The 26,042-nt window shown below is 46.8% G+C and overlaps 1 protein-coding gene and 2 long non-coding RNA genes across 6 annotated transcripts in view; 1 reads left to right on the top strand and 2 right to left on the bottom strand.

Moving 5' to 3' along the window:
* The window catches only part of LOC309640621, a 487,501-nt gene that overhangs the window by 83,971 nt on the left and 377,488 nt on the right, over positions 1–26,042 (bottom strand). The window lies entirely within an intron of this gene.
* CHST11 (carbohydrate sulfotransferase 11) overlaps positions 1–26,042 on the bottom strand; it is a 282,761-nt gene that overhangs the window by 63,367 nt on the left and 193,352 nt on the right. For 2 of the 4 annotated variants that reach the window (XM_082419502.1, XM_082419501.1), the window contains exon 3: positions 222–251. The exons of the other annotated variants lie outside the window; for them this stretch is intronic. In XM_082419502.1, the coding sequence (XP_082275628.1) occupies positions 222–251 (30 nt within the window). The remainder of the gene's footprint in view (positions 1–221; positions 252–26,042) is intronic. 4 annotated transcript variants of the gene reach the window in all.
* LOC309640632 overlaps positions 1–26,042 on the top strand; it is a 230,781-nt gene that overhangs the window by 37,321 nt on the left and 167,418 nt on the right. The gene's annotated exons all lie outside the window — the stretch shown is intronic.

Below are 26,042 nucleotides of genomic sequence, written 5' to 3' on the forward strand. Positions count from 1 at the left end.
AAATCAGGACTGCTGTGAACTCTCACAGAATTGCTGAGAGGATTCAGTGAAATAGTACAGAGCATGATCTAGAACAATGTCTGTCACAGAGTGAAGCACTCCCCAACTGTTAGCAATTATTATTTACCGAGCGCCTAGAAGGTGCTGGCATTAGGGTGTCTTTGAAGTGGGCCACAGACAACTTGTAAATGGCAGGCAAAGGAGACGCTATCGTGACTTACCCAAGGTGGAGAAACTCTCTCCAAGGATCTCTGAAAATGGAAGAGAGAAGAATTTCTCAGCCTGCTTGTCGAACGAATAAAAGGTGGACGTTTTAGAATCCACGGTGAGCTTGGCACCCACGTGACCATGTGCTTGGTGCAGCACGTGAACCTGTGAGTCCTGTCCGCCCCAGCCCAGCCTGGCTACCAGGAGTGAGCGACTGCTGAGTCCACCCTGACCCAACCCCGGGAGACGTCGGCCTGGAGAAGCACTGGAGCCCAGGGCTGGGGGAGGGAACCACAGGACAGTCTGTGGCCAGGGTCACATGGCTGTGCCCCTGCCATGTCCCAGCACCGCAGTGGGCGTCAGGCTCCACCTTCCCTGTCCACTCTCACCAGAACTGAACATGCAGACCGGGCTTGGGGCGGCCCAGGTCCCGGCTTCCTGTCTAATTTCCTGCTCCATCCCTGACTTCCCATCCTGAAGTCTCACCTGGAGGGACCTCGCCGGTCTCTCAAAATGCTGACCATTCCTGAACGCTGCACCTTGAGCCTCTGCCAAACTCCTGCATGATAGGGAGCTCCGTTCACCCAGGTAGCTCAGCCCACCATCCCAGCTTTAATCATCACCAGACCCCTCTTATTCTACAAGGACAGCCCACCCACGGAGTGCCTGAGGGGTACGCTTCACAGAAAGTGGCAGTCTTCTGGTTTCAACCTCAGTGATTTGTTTTTGCCTGGTTTTCAAGAATGTTGGGGAGGAAAATGTCTTATTATAGGAAAAGAAGGTTTTCAGACACATCAGAAGAAATGATCCCATCACTTGAATGGAGAGAACTGGAGGTGGTAGAAGCAGCAGAGGACTTGTGGGCAGAAGGACCTGAGTTTGGATTCGCTTGCCAGTAGGTCAACCGTGGACTCAGCCTTTGAGACTCAGCTTCTCCATGTGTCAAATGGAGTCGTTATAAAGATGACATGAGACCACACGTGTAACGCACGTGTAATGGGACTAGACTATGGAAGGCATTTAGCATTACTATTACTATTGTTGTTGTTGTTCTTGTTACATTTTGCCTGGCCAGCTCCTCTGACTCTTCCTTTTTGAATCTTACGACTGCTTACACCCTTAATCTTTTTGCTATGCCATTTTCCCTAAAAGCTGCTATAATGGGGGGAAAACTTTCTCTCTCTGGAATATGGGGCCATATCCCAATAATGTCCGGCCCAGCGTGGGTATGGAATAAAGGTTTTGAAAATGAAATCAATAGCATAATCATATATATATGAATTATGATATATAATTAATTATATATAATAATATATTACCAGGTGCCAGGTACTAATTGTGCTAATTGCTTTGCATACATTATTTTCATGTAACCCTCTCCATCTTACATGAGTTAATTATTAGCATTTTCCCCATTTTACAGATGAGGAAAATTAGGTACTGGGTTAACTTGCCCAAAGTTACATAACCAGTAAGATGCGGGGGGAGGGATTTGAACCTAGATGATCTGACTTTGTTAATTGCCCTTTTGACCACCACATGGCCTCATGAATATATAATTTTCAGTGCAAATGTAGGAGCGGGAAAACAACCTCACTGATGTTTAATCTGATATTGCTAGAGTTGAGTCATCAATTATGTGTGATGGGATAAAAATGAATAATAAATTCCAGAAGTTATGTGGGGACAGCTGTAAGAAAGATGGGCATTGCAGCAAGACTATTCCTGGTTCTAAGTGAGACCAAGAGGCAATCTGGGTGGGAAGGGCTGCAATAGAAGATGAAATTATAGAGGGTTCCCAGTGAGGCTTCTCACCTCACCACTCAGTAAGCTGGGGACACCATTATTTCCTGCCCCCACTGAGCAATGTTTTGCAGTCCCTGGAAGTAGAGAACTAAAATCCTTTTTCCAAATCACTGAAGACATCTAACTGGAAGCAGATAACAGGGCTCCGGTTACTCTGCTTATTTTACACATGAGAAAACTTGAGGCCCAGGGAAGTGAAACAGCTTGTCTGAGGTCCCACAGTAGATAAGAAGAAGCCACGTGTTAGTGATCAACCTCATTCATTCATTCATTCATCCATCCAACCAACAGACACTTAATGAACACCGACTATCTGAAATTTACCAGGAGGCAAGCACCATGTTCTCCATGACCCAACAATCCAGACCAGCGCCGTCCCACAGAGACGTAATGCAAGCCACGCTTGTACTTTACAGTGTTCTAGCAGCCACATCAAAAGAGTAAAAAGGAACAGGTGAAATCAACAATTTATTTAACTCAGTAGATCCAAAATATGATGGCTGTAATATGTCATTAATATTTGACAAATATTAACGAGGGATTTTCCTTTTTGAGGGTACCAAGTCTTTGAAATTCAGCGTGTATTTTACACTTACAGCACATCTCACTTTAGACCGACCACAGTGAGCTTCTGAAATGCAGCCCGGTCATTTACGGCGCCTAAAAGGGATTGACCAGATAGCACGTGAGGACTCTTCTCTAATTCATAAGGACTAGAACGAGCTTGACCTGAATTAGCAAAATCTGAATTAAAGACAACATTTGATAACATTCGGTAGAATTACTGTGAAAAATAGAGCAAACGCAAAAGAGTGCTTGCTTTAGATAAGATGTCCTGATTAAAAACAGTCATTGGCACACACTAAGTTAAACTCTTTAAAAGCTAATTAATTTTCTTAAGATTAAACAAACCTTCAATCATGTCTCCAGCACTAATTTGCTCAACAGAAAACTTCCTTAACAAATAATGGACAGTTGGGTGGCAGTGGTACCTGTGCTGAACTGTTAAGTGCAGCAATGAAGGAGTTGGGAAACATTCATTAAAAGCTTTAATCAAGCACCTTCTGTATTCCAGACGTGGCCCTCAGCCCTGAGGCTACAGAGGTGAATGAGGATGGGTCATGCTCTGGAAGAGTTTGCACAGTAGCTGGCAAGATAAGATGGGTAATGATGTGCAAAGCTCTATGGGAACATAGGAGGGAAAAGATCAGTTCTGCCTCAGAGCACTGGGAAAGCTCCTCAGACAGGAATTGAGCTGAGCCTCAAGCGACCACAAAGCGTTTAACAGGTGGAGACCAGGAACCTTGGCAGAGCGAGAGAGAACACTGTCACGAGTGTTCGGAGAACTGTGGGCAAGGAGACTGGATGCCTGGGGTGGAGAAGGTGGAGAAGATGGAAAGGATGCTGGGGAAAGGGGCTGGAGCTGGGATGGAGAAATGCCTTGACGGCCAGGCTAAGGCATTTGGATTCGGTCCAGCAGGTAACAGAAGCCATAACTGTAGTTACAGGGTTGCACATAGCAGGGCTTCAGTCAATGATGGATGAATAAATGGGTTGATAAATGATTGTAGGAAATGAACGGCAGTCTTAAAAGGGGGTGGGGTGGGTATTGAAGCCGGGAAGCCAGTGAGGTCGAGGGGCAGCTGTCCAGCTGAGAGGCGGGTAATGAGACTTGGACCAAGTGCTGACAGCAGATGGGAGATGAAGCACAGATGTTTTCAAATGACCCAGAGGAAGAAAATCCAGAGTTGGTGAAATTGCTGTAGGGAGTCACCCTTCACTTGGCTAAAGCCAATATGCGATGGTGTTGTGCTAGAGGCTGAAAAGTCCCAGGAAAAAGAGAAGAGGCTCACGAAGCCAGAATGTCTAAGAGCCCCACGGAAGGAAGATGCTGAATCCTGGGATTTGCAAAGCATTCCTCCTCGTGGGCAGGCTGATGACACTTCTGCGCCAGCTCCTCAGTTTTTTCCTTATTTTACAATTTTTTCAAAAGAGAGGTCATTCATTTGGTAAGAAATGCAACACATCTGCCAAAGCAAGTGGCTGGGAGGATACAGGGAAACAGGAGCCCTTGCCCACTGCTGGTGGGTGTCTTGACACACAGACTGCAGGCAAACTCTTGCACTTGTGCATCTGGAGGTGGACATGCACCAGAATGTCCAAATCAGTGCTGTTTCTAATGATGCAAAATTGGAAGCAACCCATGTTTCTATTTATAGAGAGACGGATAAATAAAATGTGGTATGGTCATATGAAGGATAACAATACAGCAATTAAACTAAGAGATCCATGGGGCTGAACCTCAAAACACAAGGTTGAGTGGAACAGGCAAACTGAAGAATAATATATTCAGGATGATAGTACCTATACGAACTGTGGACACACATAGCTATACTGTATATTGTATACGGCTACACACAGTAGAAGTTAAAGTGTGAAAACACAGACTGGGATTTACATAGTATATTCATAATATGAGGTTGAGAGGAGGGAGATGAAGAGGAAGTTCAAAAGAGATTTCTACGTTGATGACGATTTACTTCTATTATATGGGAGACCTATAAAAGAGCTGAAGCGAAGACGCCAAAATGCTATATTCATTAATTTGGGATGGTGAGTAAAAGAGTGTTTATTATATCATTTGCTTTCTCTTCAAAGATTTTCCAAATTGAGAAAAAGAAAAGAAAGAGAGAGAGAGAGAGAGGGAGAGAGGGAAGGAGAAAAAAGGTAGAGTGGGTGAGGACCAAGCAGGAGACTTGAGAAACTGTTTTGTGAGCCCTACCAACTAGGGTCTTCACACAGCAAAGGGGGTGCAGATGGTGATTTAACATACCTAGAGGTGCCCCTGGGGTCTACTGTTTTGTATACACTCAGAATGACTGCTCTGGCAAAGGCAAAATAAACTCCTTTCCCACGTGTCCCTTTCTCAGCCCTGCACCACTGCCAAAATAGGGTGGAGGGGGGGGTCACATCATTTACTTACACAAGGTTCTCTGTACATGTACACCTCCACTAATGTTATTCATCCCGTCAGCTCCTCCCAGGCTCTCCCACTGTTCCCAGCAGTCCAGGAACATGACTGCACAGCCAGGTGTCACATCCAAGTCACCCCTGTATGTGGCAACACCGGGTGTGCACAAGAAAGGAGAACTGTGATGGGACACACGAGGGCTGCTTCTGCACAGTGGATGCCTTCCCCCACTTCTGGCCAAGTGCTCTGGGGGAAAAGAACTTTTAAAATGATTTAATAGTAAGTTAAAGCACAGGAGGGGTAGAATTGAGCGCAAGGAAGCGTTCTTATCACTAGTTCCGAAACAAGACTGAAGCAGCTGCCTGGAGCTCCCTTTTCTGCCAGGAACGGTGCCTTAGTCTCTTTTATGTCTCCAGGGCTTTGCAGAGTAGGTGCTCAGGAAATGCTTGCTCAAGAAGTGGAACTACATGGCTGCACACATGCACATACACATACGTGTGTTTGAGAACTGTGTTTCTGTTTTCATGAGTTTTCTCTCTCTTAATGGGGCAATGTCACCTAATGATTAAGGATGTTGATTCTGGAACAAAACTGCCTATAGGTTCCTGGAGCAGACATGGCACCTCTCTTTGCTCAGTACCTTCACCTCATAGCATCTTGAAGAGTTGAGCCCTTAGCACAGCAAGATAAGGCCCTTAGCACAGTAGCTGGCACATAAGAAGCAATCACTGACCGTTAGCAATTTTCACTAGTTAGTCCTCACGGCAAACCAGGTGGGCAGGCAATACCATGTCCCTTTTACAGATGGGCAAAACTGAGGTTCAAAGCAGTCCTGTTACCCGCTCGAGGTTACACAACTTACTGGTAAGTGACAATGCCAGGATCTGAGGGCAGCTCATTTATCTCCAAAGAACTCCCCATCCCCTTCGCTGTTGCAATTTCCCAAGAGCTGATTCAAGGACCAACAATTTCCAGAATCTTCTCTGGCTGCTTTGTCTCCCACCCAACAAAGGGTCTGGTGGGAACTCTCTCAGCCAAGTGGAAGCTCCCGACTTCTGCGGCGCAGGGGCCTGGAATCTGACTCAGGCCCGGGGAACTCTAATTCCCACATCAAAGCTGAGACCTGAAAAATCGTTCTGACTAAGTGCACATAGAGGGCAGAAAGTTCTGAGGCAAAAGGAAGACACCAGTGGGCTTTAATCACTCCCCACTCAACCCAGGACTGATGCCAGAGATGAAGGCTTTGGTGACATCTCAGTCTTTTTATCCCAGGAGTTCAAAGAACCTCACACCCATTCTGCCACATTCAGGCTTCATTTTATTGAAGTAAACATGATCCCAGGTAGAACCCTGGCTGGCGACTCTGGTGAAGGCACATCCTACATCACATTCATTCCCTCCACCACGGCGGCATCAGGACAGGGGCTTGTGCTCCTGACCACAGGTCCAGATTTTGCTCGGAAATGACCACCAAAAACAGACTCACAAAGTACCTGTGAATAGTGTTCTGGCTACCAGGTATAGCTCTGATCTCTCAGAGCCTGGGGCACTGCCTGGCACAGAATAAGTGTGTGATGAGTGTTGAATAAGAGGAAAGGGGATCTAACCAGTGGATTCTCACTGGGTCTTCAAAGCAGCCTTGGGAAGTAGGGGGTTATCATCTGTATTTTACAGGTTTAGGAAACTGAGATTCGGGGAGGGTTAGAGGCTTGTCAGAGCCTCACGGCTGCTGCGTGGGTGCAGAGATGAGCTTGAACACAGGGCTGACGGGTCTTTAGATTTTTTTTTTAATTAATTAATTTATTTATTGCTGTGTTGGGTCTTCGTTTCTGTGCGAGGGCTTTCTCTAGTTGTGGCAAGCGGGGGTCACTCTTCATCATGGTGCGCGGGCGGGTCTTTAGATTTTGAGCTGTGTCATGTCCTTGATACTACACCACCGTCTATATAATACACGGCAAAGCTTTCTGACAAATAGATATGCCAGTTAAACCTGGGCAAGACGGTAAATGTGGCATAACCACCCAGGGCCAAATCCAATCAGCTGCCCCTTTTCTTTGGTCCTAGGGCTAAGAATGATTTTCATATTTTAAACGATTACACTTACATGGTTATACAAGTTCCCACACAATATCCTCAATTTTGCCTCTTGGCCCACAGAGCCTACAATGTTTACTATCTGGACCTTTAAGAAAATGTCTCCAGACCCCTGATATAAACTACATCTTATTTTATTTGAGGTCCCAGAGCCTAGGGGTGTGCCTGAGGCCAGAGCCAGAGACGTCCTCTCTAGACCCAGGCCTTGCTATCCCTCCAAGGTCAGCTCTCACCACAACACACTAGGCTCTGCCTGGCGAACTCCTCATCCATCAGTATCAGCGGAGTTGCCCCTTCCTCCAGGAAGCCCTCTTTGATTCCCAGAGACCAAATTAGCGGCCTTACTCTGTGCCACCATTTTTTTCCCAGCCCTCTGTAACCCACACATGCTGGCATGTGGCATACTGCATTAGCGCTGCCACTTTCTCGTCTCCCACGCCCTGAGCCCCACACTCTACGAGGGCAGGCGCCAGTCTGTCAGGGGCAAGAAACAGTGCCATTTAGGTGATCACACATCCCGGTTTGCCTGGGATGGCCCCAGCTCAGGCCTGTCGACCTGTATAAGTATGAATGACGCCCCTTTCATTCTCACAAGCATCCCAGTTTGGAGGATAAATCACATTGCCATCCTATGTACTGAATAGGAGCTTAAGTGTACAGCTCTGGGGTCAAGTCAGAGTTCTTCCACTTTCTAGCGGTGTGACAATGGATAAATCACTTAACTTCTCTGTGTCTCAATTTCCTCCTCTGTAAGACGGAAATAATAATAGTGTTTACATCATAGGTTTGTCGTGAGGATCCAATGAGCTAATATACATAAAACTCTTAGAACAGTTCCTGACAAACCGCAGGTGCTACATAAGGATTGAGCTGTTGTCACTGGTCACACTGAATCCCCGATGAGTAACACACGTCTTGTCCTGGTAGACTGCCACACACACCGCCTGGATGAACAACGCCCGACCTCAGAGGCGGGGCAAAGCCAACCCCAAGGTCCAGCTTCACAGAGCTGGTCAGGGAGCGTTCAGGCCAACAGCTTCGCCCTCCGGCTTGCCGCTCCAAGGACCAAGGAGGGTGTACCTCCACACGTCATTCCTGGTCCCCTCTTACCTTTCTAGATGTAGGCACTGCTTTCAGTTTGATTAAAGTCCTCCCAGACTATTTTCTGTACATTCCTATGCCTCTAACATAAGTGTGCCCACAGAAAATATACTGCAATTGTCTTATGGTATATGGTATTGGACTGAAAGAATTTTTTAGCTACTTGCTTTTTTTCTTCAACAGTAGGATATGACTTTTATTAGATTAGATCTACCTTGTTCTTCCCAGTTGTTGCATCGTAGTTCATAGTTTGCACAGAACACAGTTTATTTAGCTATCTGAACAATCCCCTATTATAAACAGTGCCTAGGACCACAATGAATATCTTGGTGAGGCCTCTTTATGCTTGGGGAAATTTTCCAAGATACTCCTCTCTCTTTCAAAGCAGGCTGTTTCTCACTGTTTGCTCCATGACTGGCCAGAAGAAGGCTTTGGATGTTGGTTTTAATACTTCCCTTTTTCACAAGTTAAAGGTCAACTTTTATTCCTACCCAAGAGGAAACAATAGTGAACATAAAGAAAAAAAAAAAAAAGTAACAATAGTTTTAGCTAATTGAAAAGAAAACTACAAATAAAGTGATTCAACCCTCAGAATGCACAAAAGATGTGACTAGAAAGGAATGTCTCGATTTTCAAGGCCCCCCATACATAATCTCTGGCATGCCAACTCTCCTTGAATAGAAAGCTATTAACCGATTCTCACCTTATTTATAGGCACCATGTTATTTTAACGAAAACTAAATCTTGCTTGCTCTTTCTTTCCAGTCCTTTCTCTGCTCAATTGATTTCCTGTGGCTACATGGGAATCATTTATATTTAAATCTTCACCTGAGTCCCCCAAGAGTTGAGCCCACCTGAATGGGGAGGTAATCACTCTTAGCCAAATTAAAAATGCTCTCGAGAACTTCCGGCAGACTCATCCAGCTTCCCACACGGAATCTACCCAGTTGTGACCTAAATTGTGATTTCTGCACAGTGGTATTAAATCAGAAATATACGGTAGGATTTTGTGAAAGTGGTATGTATGGGGGTCGGGGGGGGATGGTAAAGAGAGGTGGAGAGAGAGAGACCTTCTCGGGAGAGAGGGTTGGGAAAGCCCGTGCAGGGGCAGAGCTGGGGGCAGGGACACAGCTGGACACAGATGGTGCCTCTGCTGGCCTGTGTCTTCCCAATGATGGTCTTCCTGGGGTTTGTCTCTCCCAGGGTGGCCCAAACCTCTCCCCCATGTTAAAGGCCGGGTGTCTCCCCCGCCCACTCCAGCCTTGGGATGTCTCGGGCACTGATGTTAGACAGCACTTATCACAGTGCCAAGCACAGAGAAGCATACCAAATAAATATAGTTACTGTTATTCATCATGTAGTCAGAGCGAGTGCTCCAGAAAAGGTTGTTAAATGAATCATGAACGGACTAGGCCCACTTAGCTTCCTGTGGGCGAGTCTTGCCCCAGTCTTAAGCAGGACACAGCACAGAGACGAGGCTCTCACGGGTCTGCTCGACATGGGCTAGGACAGTCACCGGCCCCGCTTTCAGAAGCAGACAGAGCTTCCGCTGTGATGCTAGCTGAAGGAAGCATGTTTGCTGTAGGGGCAGCAACTGATTTTCGGCCCTGAGTTTGCAGGTTGGGGAGGGAGGAAGTTTGGCTGGGGCCAAATCAAGGACCAGGACGAGAGTGCCAGCAATTTCTCCGAACCCGCTTTTCTAACAGCAAACCGTTTCATCCACAGTTAAAGCCCAGCAGAATGAGTCACCTGAATGTTTGCATCTCATTTGCAAAATGGAAGGATGGGAGCCACGGCTCTCCAAGGTTCTCCTCTGCCGTGACAGCCTTAAAGCCACACAGGGTCCCCAGTTTACAGACACGGAGATAACCACACACCTTTGTGTTTTCCGAGAATTATAAGGCCCGTCAGACGCCATGCTGGGAAGTGACACACAGAAAACATGACCACATTGTTGCCAAACTCAAGTGTGAACTCCTACCCCTCTATGTACTGGCTGCGAGCAGGAAATACAGAACAACAACCCCACCCCTACCCACCAGCAATAAACAGGAGGAAATGTGGTTGCAGTGCGATGACAGTGGCTCGTGGACCAGAAGACTGCATCTGAGTTATTTCTCAATCTCAAATCTAAAGCTGCGAAGAAAATTTTTCTTGGGTGCTGTCTGGCATATGACAGTTCTGGGCAGAAAAGTCCATTTCCTTGAAAGGAATTTTGAGCTCAACTGACCTTGGTATCCATCCTCCCATCTCACCTCAGAGCATCTGTCCACTTCCAGAAGTTGTCTAAAGACCACCCTGGGATCAAAGCCTTGCCCCTGCTTTCTAGCTGTGACTGTGGGTGAGTTCTGAAGCCAAAGTCCTCTTTGGCCTCAGCTTCTTCATCTGTAAAATGGGGATCTCACAGCATCTACTTAATGGGATGGTTGGAGGGTAAAATGAGATAATCCAAGTAAAGCATTTGGCATAGTGTGGTACACAGTAAGTGCCCAATAAGTGCAAGCCATTATTATGAGTCATGATTACTGCTGTGCTATCTAGGATTTATATACATTTACTTAGTACCTCTAATGTGCAAGGTGCTTTTGAGAATTCAGTCAGCAACCATTGGCTTGAACACCCAAGTGAGAAGATGACAAGTCATAAAACACTTGGTGCGAAAATGATGGCCCCAGAAGTGCTGGTGACTGGCCTGGGCCCTGCTGGCTTCCCAATGCAACTCCTGAACCCTAGGCTCTATCACAACCCCTCTTGGTACCTGGCAACATCCAGAGAGGTTGCTGCATTAACTGTAGGTTTGTGGCATCCATATATGAGAAGGATCATGTGCCTTGTAAGTTGGGACCTACACACAAACAAGTCTCGATCCAACCCTACAGACAGACAGAGGGAAACCAGTTCACAATAGAAAGCCTTAAGATGTAGTAGTCTCCACAACTGCAAGCCTTGTCCAGAACCTAAAATTCTAAATCAAGAGCCCATAGAGTCAGACAAAGACAAATATCATATGATATCGCTTATATGTGGAATCTAAAAAAATAGTACAAATGAAATTATTTACAAAATAGAAACAGAGACACAGATGTAGAAAACAAACTTATGGTTACCAAGGGGGAAAGGGGGGAGGGATAAATTGGGAGACTGGGGTTGACATATACCCACTACTATATATAAAATAGATAACTAATAAGAACCTACTGTATAGCACAAGGAACTCTACTCAGTACTCTGTAATGACCCATATGGGAAAAGAATCTAAAAAAGAGTGCATATATGTATATGTATAACTGATTCACTTCGCTGTACAGCAGAAACTAACACAACAGTGTAAATCAACTACACTCCAATAAAAACTAAAAAAAAAAAAAAAAAAGAGCTCATAGAGAGTGACATATAGGAACTGAATTTGTGTGGGCCTAGTATGTACCAGAATCAAGTTTCCTATACGTTATGACAGCAATCGTCCATCAGCTACCTGGTTTTTAGGGTCTTCTGCCCCTGGGTGAGCTAGGAAATGCAGAGGACTGTCTCTTAGAGGATGGCTGTCCCACAGTCTGGCACCTGGGGAACAGCAAGCCAAGCCCCGGAGCATGGTGAGACAAGTTGAGCTGCCATTCATTTTGACTTTTAGGAAAAGTCAGGTCAACCCTATGGAATCGCTGTGTAGAAATGTTTTGAATGAATTTCTGCAGCCATCAGAAAACACCAGAGCATAAGTCTGAGAAATCCCCAGATAGCACAAGAGTAAGGGCGCAAATCAATTCAGGTTATCAGGGAATGAATACACAGACGGAGAGCAGGGGATTAGCACCAGGAACTGTTATTTTGACCTGACTTTTGCTCTAAAGGGAAGTCTGGGCCTGATCTCTCACCCAAAATCCTGCATCAGCACGACCACAACAATGGTGCTACCTAATAGCATTTACTAAGTGCTATTATATGCCAAGCACCCCACATACAGTTTCACATTTAATCCTCAAAGTAGTCCTCCAAGCAGGTGTTCAACGGAGCTCAGCTAGGCTGAGAGACTTGTCTGAGGTCACACAGCAAATTAGTGTTTGAATCCCTGGTCGCTGACTCAACATACTATGCCTTAATGATTAATGTTTAAAAATGGAAAAGGGGCATTCAGATTTTATCACTGGATGATAAATCACAGCTTAGTTTTTCTCAATACAAAGCACTCTAAGTGACTTGAGACAAGCCTACATATTAAGAGTCATAAAGTAAGTTTTTTTTATACCAAACAACCTAATTTGCTTATATATAAATATCAAGGGATAGAAAAGAAGAATTTCAAGCCAAACTGAATAACAAGCAGGCAGATCGCACCTCAGCTCTTTCAGAGACCATATATTAGGATTTTTTTTTAGGCCTTACACCTGATGCTTCTAGAACAACAAGACAGATGAGGTTTTGCAGATTTATTTCAGCATAAATTAAAGCTAAGCATCTGCATGGATAAGATAGCCAAATAGCCATAAAAGCTTGGCAACCTCCAACATAAGAAAAGTAGCTTGGGAGCTGAGAGGAGGAAAGAAAAATCCACGCAGAGTTCGCTGGAGGGGTTCCAAAGTGATCACAGAGTTTACTAAGATTCTGACTTACTCTTGCATTTTAATCATAATATATTTGCAACGTGGGGGATGACAGGCAGTCTTTGGAGGGGAAGAGGTGACCCGGCTAATAATTCCTTACAGCTGCGGAGCACCAGGACTGAACAAAGGTGTCTGGCTTTTATTTTGAGCTCTCTGATGGCCCTTGTAGGGAGGGCCAGGGTTTACTGTTCTCTTTTTACAGATGGCAGAATTGGGCCTGGGGAGGGAATAGGCTGTTAGCTTTGCCGTTCAAGACCAACGCTCTTTATAATGTCCCATGTTGATGCCCATCTACCCACCCACCCATTCATCCATCCATCCATCCACCCACCCACTCACCGGTCTATTTGTATTTCCTACCAATTCCTATTTATCCTATAATCCTTCAAGAAAGAAAGAAAACGAAGGGCTCCTTTGGAAAGGAGGCACACCCATGGGTCTGGACACAGTTTTGCAGAAAGAGTCCTTTCTTGCCAATAATGCCATCAGCTTGGGGATCTGCAGCCCTGCCCTCCTCTAGCTTCTGCCGCGTCTCCTGGCTTCTCCCTCGTTTCCACTGCAGACTGGTCTTCTGCCAGCAGTGTCCACTTACAGTCAAGTGCCAACCATTGTGGGAACGTTCTTTCTCCTCTCTGGCCTTCTGCTAATCCACCAGATTGGCAGGACTCCAGGCCTCTCCAGCTTGGGTTCCATGGCTAAGAAACACCAGCGTGATGGAACTGAATCCAGGGGTGAACATCCTACAGGAATGCATTTTCCCATAGATGTCAACGCATGCACTCACACATTCATTCATTCACTCACTTCTTCCTTCATTCATCCAACAAATGGCTACTAAGCTTCTACTAACTGTCCACCAATGTGCCAAGGGATACAGCAATGAAAGAGATTCAAATGTCAAATAAAACCATTCAAATAATAATTTAAAAAAATGTTCCCTTGGGGGTGGGGTGGTGATAGTGTGGTGTCAGCAAATCAAGGATGGACCCCACCGAAGTTATAAGGTCTGGGGTAGGTGGCAGGAGAATCTCACAGTATCTCACCACCTCCTGAGGAAAATGAGTCTGGGCCACATGTTCTGAATGACTTACTTTGACTCCACTGAGTTGCTCCCAGCAGTTCCATGAAAATCGCTCAGTGCAGCCACAGCTGGATTTAGACCTCCAGCAGCCTTGAGTCCTGACAAAACCCACAGGTCCTCTCAAATGTGACTGGGAGTGAAAACAAGGTTACACCATAACGTCCAACCCATTTCTGATTTTCCGCATGACGACTACACTGATGATTTTTTATAAATATCAAGAATTTCTCTCTCTCTCTCTCTTCTTGGGAAGTGGGGGTGCAGAACACGTTCTCCGCTTTGCTGAAGCCTCAGTATTGGATCTGCCTGTCTGCTGAGTCATCCCTCGCCGGGCAGGGCTGCGCTTTGAGCCAGGAGGCGTCAAGCCCTGTTCCTGAGGATGCTCTGCTGTCCCCCCTCAAGCCACCTCCACCCCTGATCTGCTCATGACCCGCCTCTCTCCCTCTTCCACTCCCTTTCCTGCCGAAGGTCAGCTGCCCCTCCGAGGTACACAGCACATCCTTCAAGTGGATTCACACCTGTCCATGAAGGCAGGGAGCTTATCCCCGTTAGACCAATTTGGAGATGGAGGCACGGGGCGTGCCAGGCACTGGCCTGGTGGCGCTGGCGCAGGGTTGGTACTCAGGGACTGACCGCTGTGGCCCCAGCAGCCAGCTGGTTAGGGTCAGGAGCAGCATTCAAATCCAGAACCCGATTCTCCGCACTTTCGCTACATCACGCTGCTGCCGCTGGGATCACGCATCTAGGCCACCGGTCAGCTTTCGTTCCCTAACGAGGTGGCTTCACGTGAAAAATCAGAGAGCGTAAGGGTTAAACTTTTAGACCATAGAGAGGCCACCATTATTAACCCTAGTCTGTCTCTGTCTCTCCCTTTCTCAAAGTCACTGTGGTGAAAAACAAGATCATAAACTCCAGAGAGATGGCAACCTTTAGTACCAAGATCTGGGCCAAGACATCACTGGGGTTCCCAACATTGGGGTAAGCAGGAGTCTACTGGAATCACTGACCCACTTGTGTCTGGTGGTCAGCGAGGGTTTCTTGTCACCAAGGACAGAACTAAAACATATAACAAATGCTGCTGCCGTACCTTTAGGCAGGGAAAAGCCAACAGGATATTATGGACACTGCTACTTCAACCTAGACATCTCAGTCAGAGAAACACCTGTTTAGTCCTCAACATCCCTCTCAGGTGACATTTCCTTTAGGAAGCTTGTCTGATACTCTTGCTCCTTTACCCAATCCCACCCAGATGGAAACAGGGTTCCTTTCATTGCAGGACTTATCAGGACCTTTGGCATCCAAGGATGCTCTTTGAATTACCAAGGACTACAGGAGGCAGTACTTCCCAACTCTTCCAGAAACTCTGGACGGTGGCGGGATGTCTTGCTAGGCTGGTGTGATGATTAATTTTATGTGTCAACTTGACTGGGCCACGGGGTGCCTAGACATTCAGTCAAATGTTTTTCTAGGTGTGTCCATGAGGGTGCTTCTGGATGAGATTAACATTTGAATCAGTAGCCTGACTAAAGCAGCAGATTGCCTTCCCCAGTGTGGGTGGGCCTCATTCAATCAGTTGAAGGCCTGAATAGCACAAAAAGGCTGACCCTCCCAGAAAGGATCATCAGATTTTTCTGGCCTTTCAAACTGAAACATCTTGGCTCTCCTGGGTTTCAAGCCTGTGGATCTTGGGCTTTGTCTGCCTCCATAATCACGGGACCCAATTCCTCGTAATAGATCTCTTTCCATATACATACATACAGACATCCTAGTGGTTCTGTTTCTCTGGACAACCCTGAACAGTACAGCTGGTATCCTGAGCGACACTGTTCAGGAAGTGTACCTGTATTTATAGGGCCACAGTGGATATCCTGGAAGAGAGCCACGGCGCCCATAAGGAGTTGGCAAGGATTCTGGCTGCACTTCTGGAAGCTACGACTTTCCGCAGGGCGGGGCTCTGTTTCACCTTTTCCCGCGCTCTGTTGTCAATGATGCAAGGGTGGTTTCCATAGAGATGCAAGGTACCCGCTCCCACTATGGCAGGTGTCAGTGCCGGATGTCCCTGCAGCCGGGCTCGGCTGCCACGCTCTGGCCAAGCCACGAATCCCACTCATCGTCCACGCAGGCCTGGCCTCACCATCCATGGAAAACCCCCAGGCAGGATGGCTTTGCTTTGAGGGCTCCCTCTCTTCTCAACCCCTCCTCCCCGAGCCACGCACAGGGCAGAGGCCAGTGCAGAACACAGATCCCAGAGCTCCACTCAAAGGGGACCCGGCAGTGCTCCCGGGTGACTCTGGTCCTGAGTGGGCAGCTTCCCAGGGTGTCCCAAGCTACATGTAGACTATCATCCCCCCTTGCCTCTAGACTGCAGAGGAGATGCTGTGGGTCCTGAACCCCATTCACGCAGGCTGCACTGGCTGGAGGAGTTGGAAATGTCTGGAATTGAATCTTCACTCATTGACTAGCTGAGTGACATTGACCTGAATCTCCCTGAATTTCAGTTTCCTCGTCTGGAAGATGAAGATAGTGATTTCAGTTTCCTCGTCCGCCCTCGCAGGTTGGTTGGTGTCCTTTCTCCCCTTCACTCATTCAGCCAACACTTATGGAGTATCTACCATGTCCGAAGTGCTCTGCTGTGGGGTAGAGACTTTATCTGGAGAATCTCGGGAGAAATAAAAATAGAACAGAGACCCTGTGGGCGTGAGGTATTCAGCCTCCCTCAGGTTTCTGTTTCCCAAACTGGACAAAACAGGGCAATGCTGTACTTCCCAGGACTTTGTGTACTTAAAAATAAAATGCACCCAACGATGGAGACTGAATCCCAGCAAATAAATAAGATAAAATGTAGCAGAATGCCTGACACAGGGTAGATGCTCAATTAATGTGCGCAGCAACTCTCTGAAAATATAAAATGCAGTCTCTAGCTCCCACTTTGTTCTTTATGTTCCGTGGCGCCCTTGACAATCATCAGGAAGAAATGGGGTGTTCTGTTACACAGAATGACTATCGAAAACTGATAGTTACTAAATTAATTCGGTCATACCTGGAATACGGCTGAAGAGTCAATTAATTTGACTTATTCCATTTATCAAACTATGTCTCAAGTTTCCTCATCTGTGAAATGGATGAGTTGAGAGGAATTAAATGAATTAGTTTCGAAAGGGATGAGGCATAAAATAAGTGCTACGTGTCAGCAATTATTATCATAAATACCCCTCCGTGTGTGCGGCAATGTCCCAGCACTGGGTGATGGCGGGAGATAACAGCCAAGGTCCCTGTTCCCTTAGAGATTATATTCCGGAGGCGGTGAGACAGACACCAGACAAACAAATAAATGAGCAAGATCATTTCTGATGGTGATAAGTGCTGTGAAGACAATACAACAAGGCAATGAAACAAGGAGTGACTGGAGGATGGAAGGCCTCTTGGGGGAGGTGAAATTTCATTTGAGACTTGACAAGAAGGTGCCAACCACATGGAGATCCATGGGGATGCGTGCTCCAAGAGTGGAATGGCCACCACCCGAGTCCCACGACGGTGGGAATAAGTTTGAGGGACGTGCCTAGTGGGCAGGGTGATATGAGATGAGGTTGGCAGAGAAAGAAGGCTCCTCAGGAAACAAAGATTTCACTTTCCCTTTGCCTCCCAACCTCCAACTGCCCACCTTTTGGCAACACGGTACCCAAGGTGGCCACGCCCCATGTCTGAAATTCTGTGACAGCTCAGAGGGCCTGGACTTCCCTTGCTTTCTCTCTGTTTTACTCCCCTCAGATTCCCAGTGGTTCCTCCCACTTTCACATGGACACCTTGAAAGATTTATACCCAATTCCTCCTGGAAACATAATATAACCTGTGAAAGGCTGATCAAACAGGGTTGCTATTTAGGCTCTGGGCCTCGATAGGGGCCGTAAAATATCTTGTGCCTCTTTTAATATAAACGCTGTTACAAAAGACTGCCTTGATCTGCAGCCTTCACAATAAAATACTGTTGGACAAGCTAATCCTGGCTCCCCGTCCCCTTCTGGTTCACACCTATCATCTGGTCAGCTGAATAACCCTTTTGTTCCCAACCGAGTCCAGTTCTGGTGAGTGGGAACCAGGCTGGGATTTTTTTCCTGCTTTTTGTAGGCCATTATCAGGGACCCCTTGACCTGCATGCTAAGACCCTTGTTCATTTTTACCAGGACACTGGGCTCTGTTTGTTGCTACAAGAGCATTAAAAATAATTTGCAAGTAATCTTCATGAGAATAATGGTTCCCATTTTTGAGAGCCAATTAGGACCAGGCATTTTACACACATTACTTCATTTTGTGCTCTTACTGGCCCCGCAGAACGGGTGCTGAAGCTTTTATTTTTCAGATGAGGAAGGGAGGAGATGGGGCACAAAGAAATGAAACACTTGGCCTGGGCTCACAGGTCAGTAAAGAGAGGGGCCGGGGATTAGGACTAAATCCACCCTGCCCTAAAGCCAACACCACACAGCAGCTCGAGAAAGGAGAGCATGTCCAGGACGGAGGCAAGATGAGGAGGAGCATCTGTGGTAGGCAGAACGATGGCCCCCCAAAGAGTCCACGCCCTCATCCTGGGACCTGTGAGTGTGTGACCTCAGGTGGCAAAAAGAGACTCTGCCGATGTAAGCATCTTGAGTTGGAAAGATTATCCTGGATTATTCAGCTGATGATCACATGGGTCCGTATAAGATGGAGGCAGGAGGCTTAAGAGTCAGAGGAGATGTGACAGCAGAAGCAGAGGTTGGAATGATGCGGCCACCAGCCAAGGAACGCAGGCAGCCTCTAGAAGCTGGGAAACGCAAGGGACAGATTCTCCCCTAGATTCTCCAGAAGGAACTCAGAGTTGCTGACAACTTGATTTTAGCCCCATCAGACCCATTTCAGAATGTAAAATAATACGCCTGTATTGTTTTAAGCCCCTAATTTGTGATAATTTGGGACAGCAAGCTAATACACCATCCACAAACCAAAGCCCGGTCGGTCTCCTGCCCAAGTAAGATAATGGCTCAAAAATCAAACTGATGTAGAAACAGGAATCACTGAGCAGTTTCCCTCTTGTGCAGACAACACCACCCATGATGACAGGTTGAGATGTGTGAGGGTACAGGATGTGAGCCCCGCCGCCGGAGGCAGAGCTGGGCTTGAGCCCGCCCCCCAACCCCCACTAATGTACACGTGACCCTGAGCCAGCCCCCAAGCCTCTCTGAGCCCGAGTTCCACAGCCACCTCCACCAGAAAGTTCTTTAAGGCATTAACAGTAATTAACATCACCAAGCGCTTACAGCTTGCCAGATAGCGTGCTACGTACAAAACACATATTATCCCACTTAAACCTCAAAACAAGCCTGTCAGAAGTGTGATGTTATGAATGTCACTCTACAGGAGAGGAAGCCGAGGCACAGAGCAGTACCTTGCTCAGTCAAGTACATGGCTTAGGACCAGGAGTCTGATCTCAGAGCTGGCAGTTCTTCAATCGCTAATGCAGGATGCCTGGCACTTAGTAAGCACTCAGCTCAGAATAGCAGTTGTTCCTGTTAGTATTATTACTGCTACTATTACTCCTGGTCCCAGTCAACTTCTTGGATCCTGGAGGTGGTAATACATCCTACTGATACTACACAGCAAAGAGAAAAAGAGAGAAGAAAAGCAAAGATTGGAAAGCCAGAACTCTTCATCATCCAGGTGGAAAAGGGCCAGGCTCCACGCGAGGCAATTTGAGACCATGCTTCACGTTACAGAGGAAGCACGTGAACGTTCACAGCTCCCACCGAGAAGCTGAAATAATTGATGTCTATTATCGTTTCTTAATTAGATCTACCTCAGTGGTAAATGATTCTGTTTCATACATAATGATGATTATCATCAGCCATTTCTCATTCAATTTTAAAAGTATTTCTTCATAAACTTTTTGGCCAGAATGTTCAATATACATAACATTAGAGTGATCGCCACTAAAAACATATGCTATTATAAGAGATATCTGTATAAGATTTATCTATGCAAAGTATAGTTTAAAATACATCTTGAGAGCTATACAACACCTTCCTTCAGAAAAATGCAAAGTATTTTTTATTTTACTTTTCAAGTTACTGTATACTGAGACTTGATGTCGCGCCTGGCACTTTATATACATTAGCATATTTAATGTGTTAAATGTTATTAACCCCCAAAAACTAAGGCTCAGAGAGGTGATGTGGCTTGCCCAGATCACACAGCATTCGAGACTGAAAAACCATCCTTTTCAATATGCATGCTTTCATACCATGCACAAGTATGAAGACGAGGGCATTATAGTGTAGATGGGAAAACCAAAAAGAGAAAAATCTGCACTACTCTCAAGCCAGGGGGGCAAAGAAAATGTTCTAGTTTGCTAGCAAAGACTGAGGTCCCTCAGTTAATAGGAAAAGCCATTCAACATTCAATTAATTCTATAAAACATTTATGGAACTCTGTGCCTCCTAGAAACTGTTGCAGACATTTAATGAGGGGCTCAAATCCAGCTGCTGAACTCCAAGGGCCTAGGTTCGAATTCCAGAAGTTACTGAAGTTACTGAAACTCTTTGGGCCTCATTTCTTTTTTTTTTTTTCTTTTAACATCTTTATTGGAGTATAATTGCTTTACAATGGTGTGTTAGTTTCTGCTTTACAACAAAGTGAATCAGCTATACATATACATACATCCCCATATCTCCTCCCTCTTGCGTCTCCCTCCCACCCTCCCTATCCCATCCCTTTCTTTCCTCATTTGTAAAATGGGGATTGTAACAGGACCTTCATCATTAGGATGGGAGGATGGAAAGTAAAGTGCTGAGAACAGTGCCTGGCAGAGCCAGGGTGATGGAAGAGTGGTTGTACTATAGAAATATTAGCTCTTGTAGGACTTATGATCTGGTTCCTGCCCACCGTGACAGACCACTGAGGGGGACGATGCAGCATTTTCATGAAAGGTTAGGAGTTTCAGGCACACCAAGTTAGAATTTACCTGAAAATCTTTTAACTAATAGAACAGTTCTGATTTGCTTAGATATTGACGAACTTCCTCCCCAAATGTGCCAGCAAGAAACTGTTCAGGGACAGCAGCCTGGAATGCACAGCCTTACCTGTGCTGGAAACTGAAGAAAAATTAGGCTCAGAGGAGGAAACTGACTAAAACTAACTGCAAGCCATTCACTACAGGCTGAGGAGAGCCGACAGCAGAGAAAATCCAAGCAGCAGGAAAGACACAGGCAGGGAAGAAAGAAGCCACCAGTGTTTGTGAAGAAGCTGCAAACTGTACACATGCTGTTTTTTCACTGTTCAGCCAACGTGGATTGATGTAAACCATGTGTCACACGACTGACTGCTTTTAATCTTTTAGCAGCCTCGCCAGGCGGGACGTTCTAACAGACTCAGAGAGATTAAGGAACTTGTCCAAGGTCACACAGCAACAAATTCCAAGAAGTCGAGACATAAAAGGCCAGCACATTAGAAGAATACACTAAATGTAAAATGAGCAGTCTAGAGACTTCCCCGGTGGTCCAGTGGTTAAGATTTCACCTTCCAAGGCAGGGGGTACAGGTTCGATCCCTGGTCAGTGAGTTAAGATCCCACATGCCTTGGGGCCAAAAAACCAAAACATAAAACAGAAGCAGTATTGTAACAAACTTAATAAAGACTTTAAAAGTAAAATAAAACAAAATGAGCGGTCTAGGAAAGTCTCATTGTGTGATGTAGGTTCCAATAGTGATTACAATGCCATGATGATAATCACCATAAAAATGGCTAATATTTAGACAGCGCTTGCTATGCACCAGATGGCACTCAAAGCATTGCACTTGTGTGAATTCATTTAATCCTCACAACAAGGCTATGGGTAGGGGTTATGATTATTATTCCCATTTTACAGGTGAAGAAACGGGTCCAAAGAGGTTAAGTAATCTGTCAAACAGCTGGAAATAGATATCGCCAGATGTTCATTCTTGAGAAAATGCTTTAGGCGCATCATAGAAAACCTCAAGTCAGTGTTAATCCATATAACTAACCTTTCCATTAAGAGGTGACCTGTACTGAGTGTGCCCCCCTCCCAAATATATCCACATCCAAATTCTTGGAACCTCTGAATTATTTGGAAAAAGGCTCTTTGTGATGTGATAAAGTTAAGGCTCTTGAGATGAGACCATCCTTGATCACCAGCGTGAACCCTAAATCCAATGATAAATGTCTTTGTAAGAGACAGAGCAGGAGGTGGCAACGTGAGGATGGACAGAGATGAGGCCCCAGGCCCCGGAAGCCAGGAACCACCAGCAGTTGGGAAAGGCAAAGTGAATTCTCCCCTAAAGCCTCCAGAGGGAGCATAGTTCTGGCCTCTAGAACTGACAGCGAATAAATTTTGGTTGTTTTAAGCCACCTGGTTTGTGGTCGCTGGTCACGGCAGCCTAAGGCAAGCAGCCGAGAAGGTAAGACTCCGCATCAGGAGTTGAGGCTCTCGTTCAGGCCTGGGTGTCTGGGTGGAGGCAGGGGAGGGGACGGCGCCGAGTGAGGGGCGTGGGAGAGCGGGGGAGGCTCCCCGTCTGGAAGCTGCAGGCGGAGATGCGCTGGCAGTGCGTGCGCTCCCAGCCGTGCACGGAGCCGCCCATCACAGGGGGTCGTCTTGCCCGCTCGGGAGGTTATTCCTCCTGAGGTCTATTTGGAGGTACAACGGGCAGACTAGGGTCTGAAGCCAACCCCACTCACACGTTCTCCTACTGAAGAAGGCCAGGGCCGGGCAGGCGGCCAGGTCGCAGAAACACTTGCTCACAGCATTCATGGACGCAAGTCACACAATATCTCATAAAGTGTTTTTCCTTTAAAGTTTCTCATTCACCGTAATATTTTAGCAGAATTTGCCAGGAGGCAGAAAGCAACAACCTTTTTATTCTCCATTTCCGGAGCGAGCTGCTCTTCCCCGCCTTTCTCCGCACGGTCACCTGCAACAAGACAGCCGGACAGCGGGGACAGGGCGGAGTTGTACATGTCACTCCTATGAGCTGTTACTCCATGTGCTAGAGCCAACCTTGGAAACTGTTCCACGGCCCCCTCATTCCTGCAGTTTCCATCCCACTGTGTGGACCACATGAGCCTTGGGGAGCCTGTAGGTACCATGCACGTGCCTTGTTCACCGTCCATCCGGAAACAACTGCCCTTGTACCGCCCTGGCAGTCTCACAGCCAAGATCAAAAACCTGGGCTGCCCTAAATGGTATCAAAATATCTCGAATCAGAGCAGAAATCTGAGCATTCTTTCCTCCAAGGCTGATAATTAAAATACTATTTTCTAACCAGTATGATATGGTCCCTGACCAATCAGAAGAGATGCTGGCAGTGACCCCAGTTACCGGGAGGAAATCGCTGAGTCACTGCCCAGTTGGCCAGCTTCAGGGTTCCCGCCGCCACACAACTATAAGGGACACAGGGGGCATCCTCTGGGCTGTTGAAAAGACTCCGCTTACTTTGTGCAATATGGAAGAAAGAGAGGAGAGAGAGAGAAGAGAACAAAATTGTTTGAGTGAAATGTCTAAATATCAAATCATAAGTTAAAGGGAGCCTTTCTGGAAGTAAAGGAGTCTTCTGCAAACAAATTATCACCTTGCTTGTAACAGTGGCCTTTTCTCCATGACCACTGTTCCCTGGAGTTGAATAGGATACCGTTCTGGCTCTTAATTTGCTGCCAGACCCTCGGGGGAAGGAAGCAGATGAGTAAATCACTGATTACGGTCCAGTCTAATAAGTGCTTCTGAAAATCATGATAATAATAATAATAGTAATGATAGGTGGCCAGACAGTCTAAATATTTTATATGGATTGTCTCACTGAATATTCCTAACCACCCACGAAATAGGGGCTAATAATGGCTCCATTCTGCAAATGAGGAAGCCAAGGCAGAACAAATCACTTGCAGAGTCAAGATGTCAATCAAGCAGCCTGGCTCTGACCTGCCCCCCCCCCGCCCCCCCTCCCCCCTGCATCCCTTGGTTAGGCTCCCGGCAGGACAAAACTGATCAGAGTGGAGATCACAGGAGGCTTCCGGGAGGAGGGGATGCAGAACAACAGACTAGATGTAATGAAGCTACAGAAGAAAGATCACCTGCCCCCACCCCATGTTAATGAGAAAAGATACGACTCGCCATTTGCCTCTGTTTTAATTCAAACCTTCCAATCTGGTGATTATCTTTTCATCTCCATACATGGTCTTAGGGCTCACACTTGCCCATCACCTTCAGAAGGCAGGTCAGGAAAACCATTGTTGTTTTTTGGGTAATCTACACATGGGAAATCAAAGTAACTGAAAAGGAAGAAGCAGAAACACTAAGCCGGGAGTGTGGTGTGTGTGTGTGTGATCCATGAAGAGGGCTGAGTTGGGGACACGGGGGAGATGGAAGCACTTCGTGGAGGGACATGAATGGAAAAGGGAGGAAGGAGGAAGGACCACTCTGTCCGAGGGAGCAGACGTTCCTTGTAGATGTTGAGCCTTGGTTTTGAGCACCGTTTCTGCTGTGGGCCTCCTAGAGAGGGCCTCCCTTAGCATCTCAAGGACAGAGGGTAGTCAGCAGACCACGGGACTTTCTGTGGACTGTTCCGGCTAGAGTGCACCTGGGGAGGGGACACCCTTCTCCTTCCTCTTCCTGTCAGGTGAGTAAGACCTTCAGGAAGCTGAGTGGAGAGTCCAGACTCTTCCAACTTCAAAATTCTGCTGCTGTCCAGCTATTGGCTTGCTCAGGTTTGAGGTAAGGAGGGAGGGAGAGAGTTAGATTTATCAAGTGCCTCTTGCTACGGAAGGGGGTGTGTGTGTGTGTGTGTGTGTGTGTGTGTGTGTGTGTGTGTGTGTGTGTGTGTGTGTGTGTGTGTGTGTGTGTGTGTGTGTGTGTGTGTGTGTGTGTGTGTGTGTGTGTGTGTGTGTGTGTGTGTGTGTGTGTGTTTTCTCTCTTTCTCTCTCAACCACCATTGGTTTCATCAAGCCCTTTCTAAGTACCAGGCACTAGCACTCTGTGTGCATTAACCCAGTTAGTTCTCATTCCCTTTTGAGGATTCCCTGTTATTCTGAACTTAAAGTTAACTCACAAAATAGAGAGGCCTAGACCACAGCATGAGGAAGTGGCAGAGCTGGGATTTGAACCCAGGTTGTCCGACTTCCAGAGCAATAAGGCAGGCGCTGTTATCATACTCTTTCTACGCATGAAAAACAAAAGTTCTGGAGAAGCTGAGAACTGTGCCCAGGGTCACAGTGCTCTTTGGCAGAGCATGGCTTGACCTCAGGGTCAACCTGGATGCAAAGGTCAGGCATGCTCCCTGACCTCCAAGGTTGCTGTTGCATGTGCTGGAAACCCTCGAAGTCCGGCGTGGAAACGGGGAGCAGTCTGCAAACAGGAGTCTGGCCTGGACCGGGGAGGCGCCTAGTGAATGTTTATGGCCAGCCTGCATGAAGAATGAACAAAACCTCAGCTAATGCACCCAGGTCTGGAGGCTGCATTCAGAATCCAGCCTCGGGGGCAGTGGAAGGACCCAGAAGCATCCTTCTCGGAGAGAGAAAAAAAAAAAAAAATCACTTGCACCATTTCTGAAAGCCGGAGGGGGAAAGGATTCAAAATAAGCAAAGTTCTCCAAATAGCGATAAATACCTTAAATTACCCAGGAAGTTTAAAAGCCTTCATGCTGCTCTTTCTCCCAGAACAGGAACAGGCTCCTGATTGTGGCTGTTTAGAATGGAACATTCAGGAGGGTTTGGAGCGAGAGGGGCAGGAGAAGTGGGAAGTGGGGAGCGGGGAGGGGGGAGGGGGAAGGAAAAGGCTCGGGTGCCCAGGAACACTCAGCCCAGCTGGCTGGCAGGAGACAGCGGCAATTGTGCAGGTTTGCTGCTTGCAGAGGGCTGTGCGCCTAAGGCGCGCTGGAGCTGGGGACCCCCCTGGTTCCTGCGGGAAGTCATCCTCGCTCATGAAAATGGAAGAGAGAAATGGCAGGGCTGCCAGGGCTGTTTGAGGATGCCTTCATTTCTGAAACCCAGCGTTGCCTGGGGCTTCTCTGTTCTTACAGGAAGACAACTGTACTGGTTCCAAAAAGCAGGACAGTTCATGGAGGGCTAGAAATCCCCACAATCCGCCACCCTCTGAAAAGCACAGGTTTGGGGTGAGCTTCTGCCTCTTCTGCCATGACCCCTACTCCTC

This window comes from Balaenoptera physalus, assembly GCF_965194825.1.
Source record: "Balaenoptera physalus genome assembly, chromosome: 13".
NCBI classification, from domain to species: domain Eukaryota; kingdom Metazoa; phylum Chordata; class Mammalia; order Artiodactyla; family Balaenopteridae; genus Balaenoptera; species Balaenoptera physalus.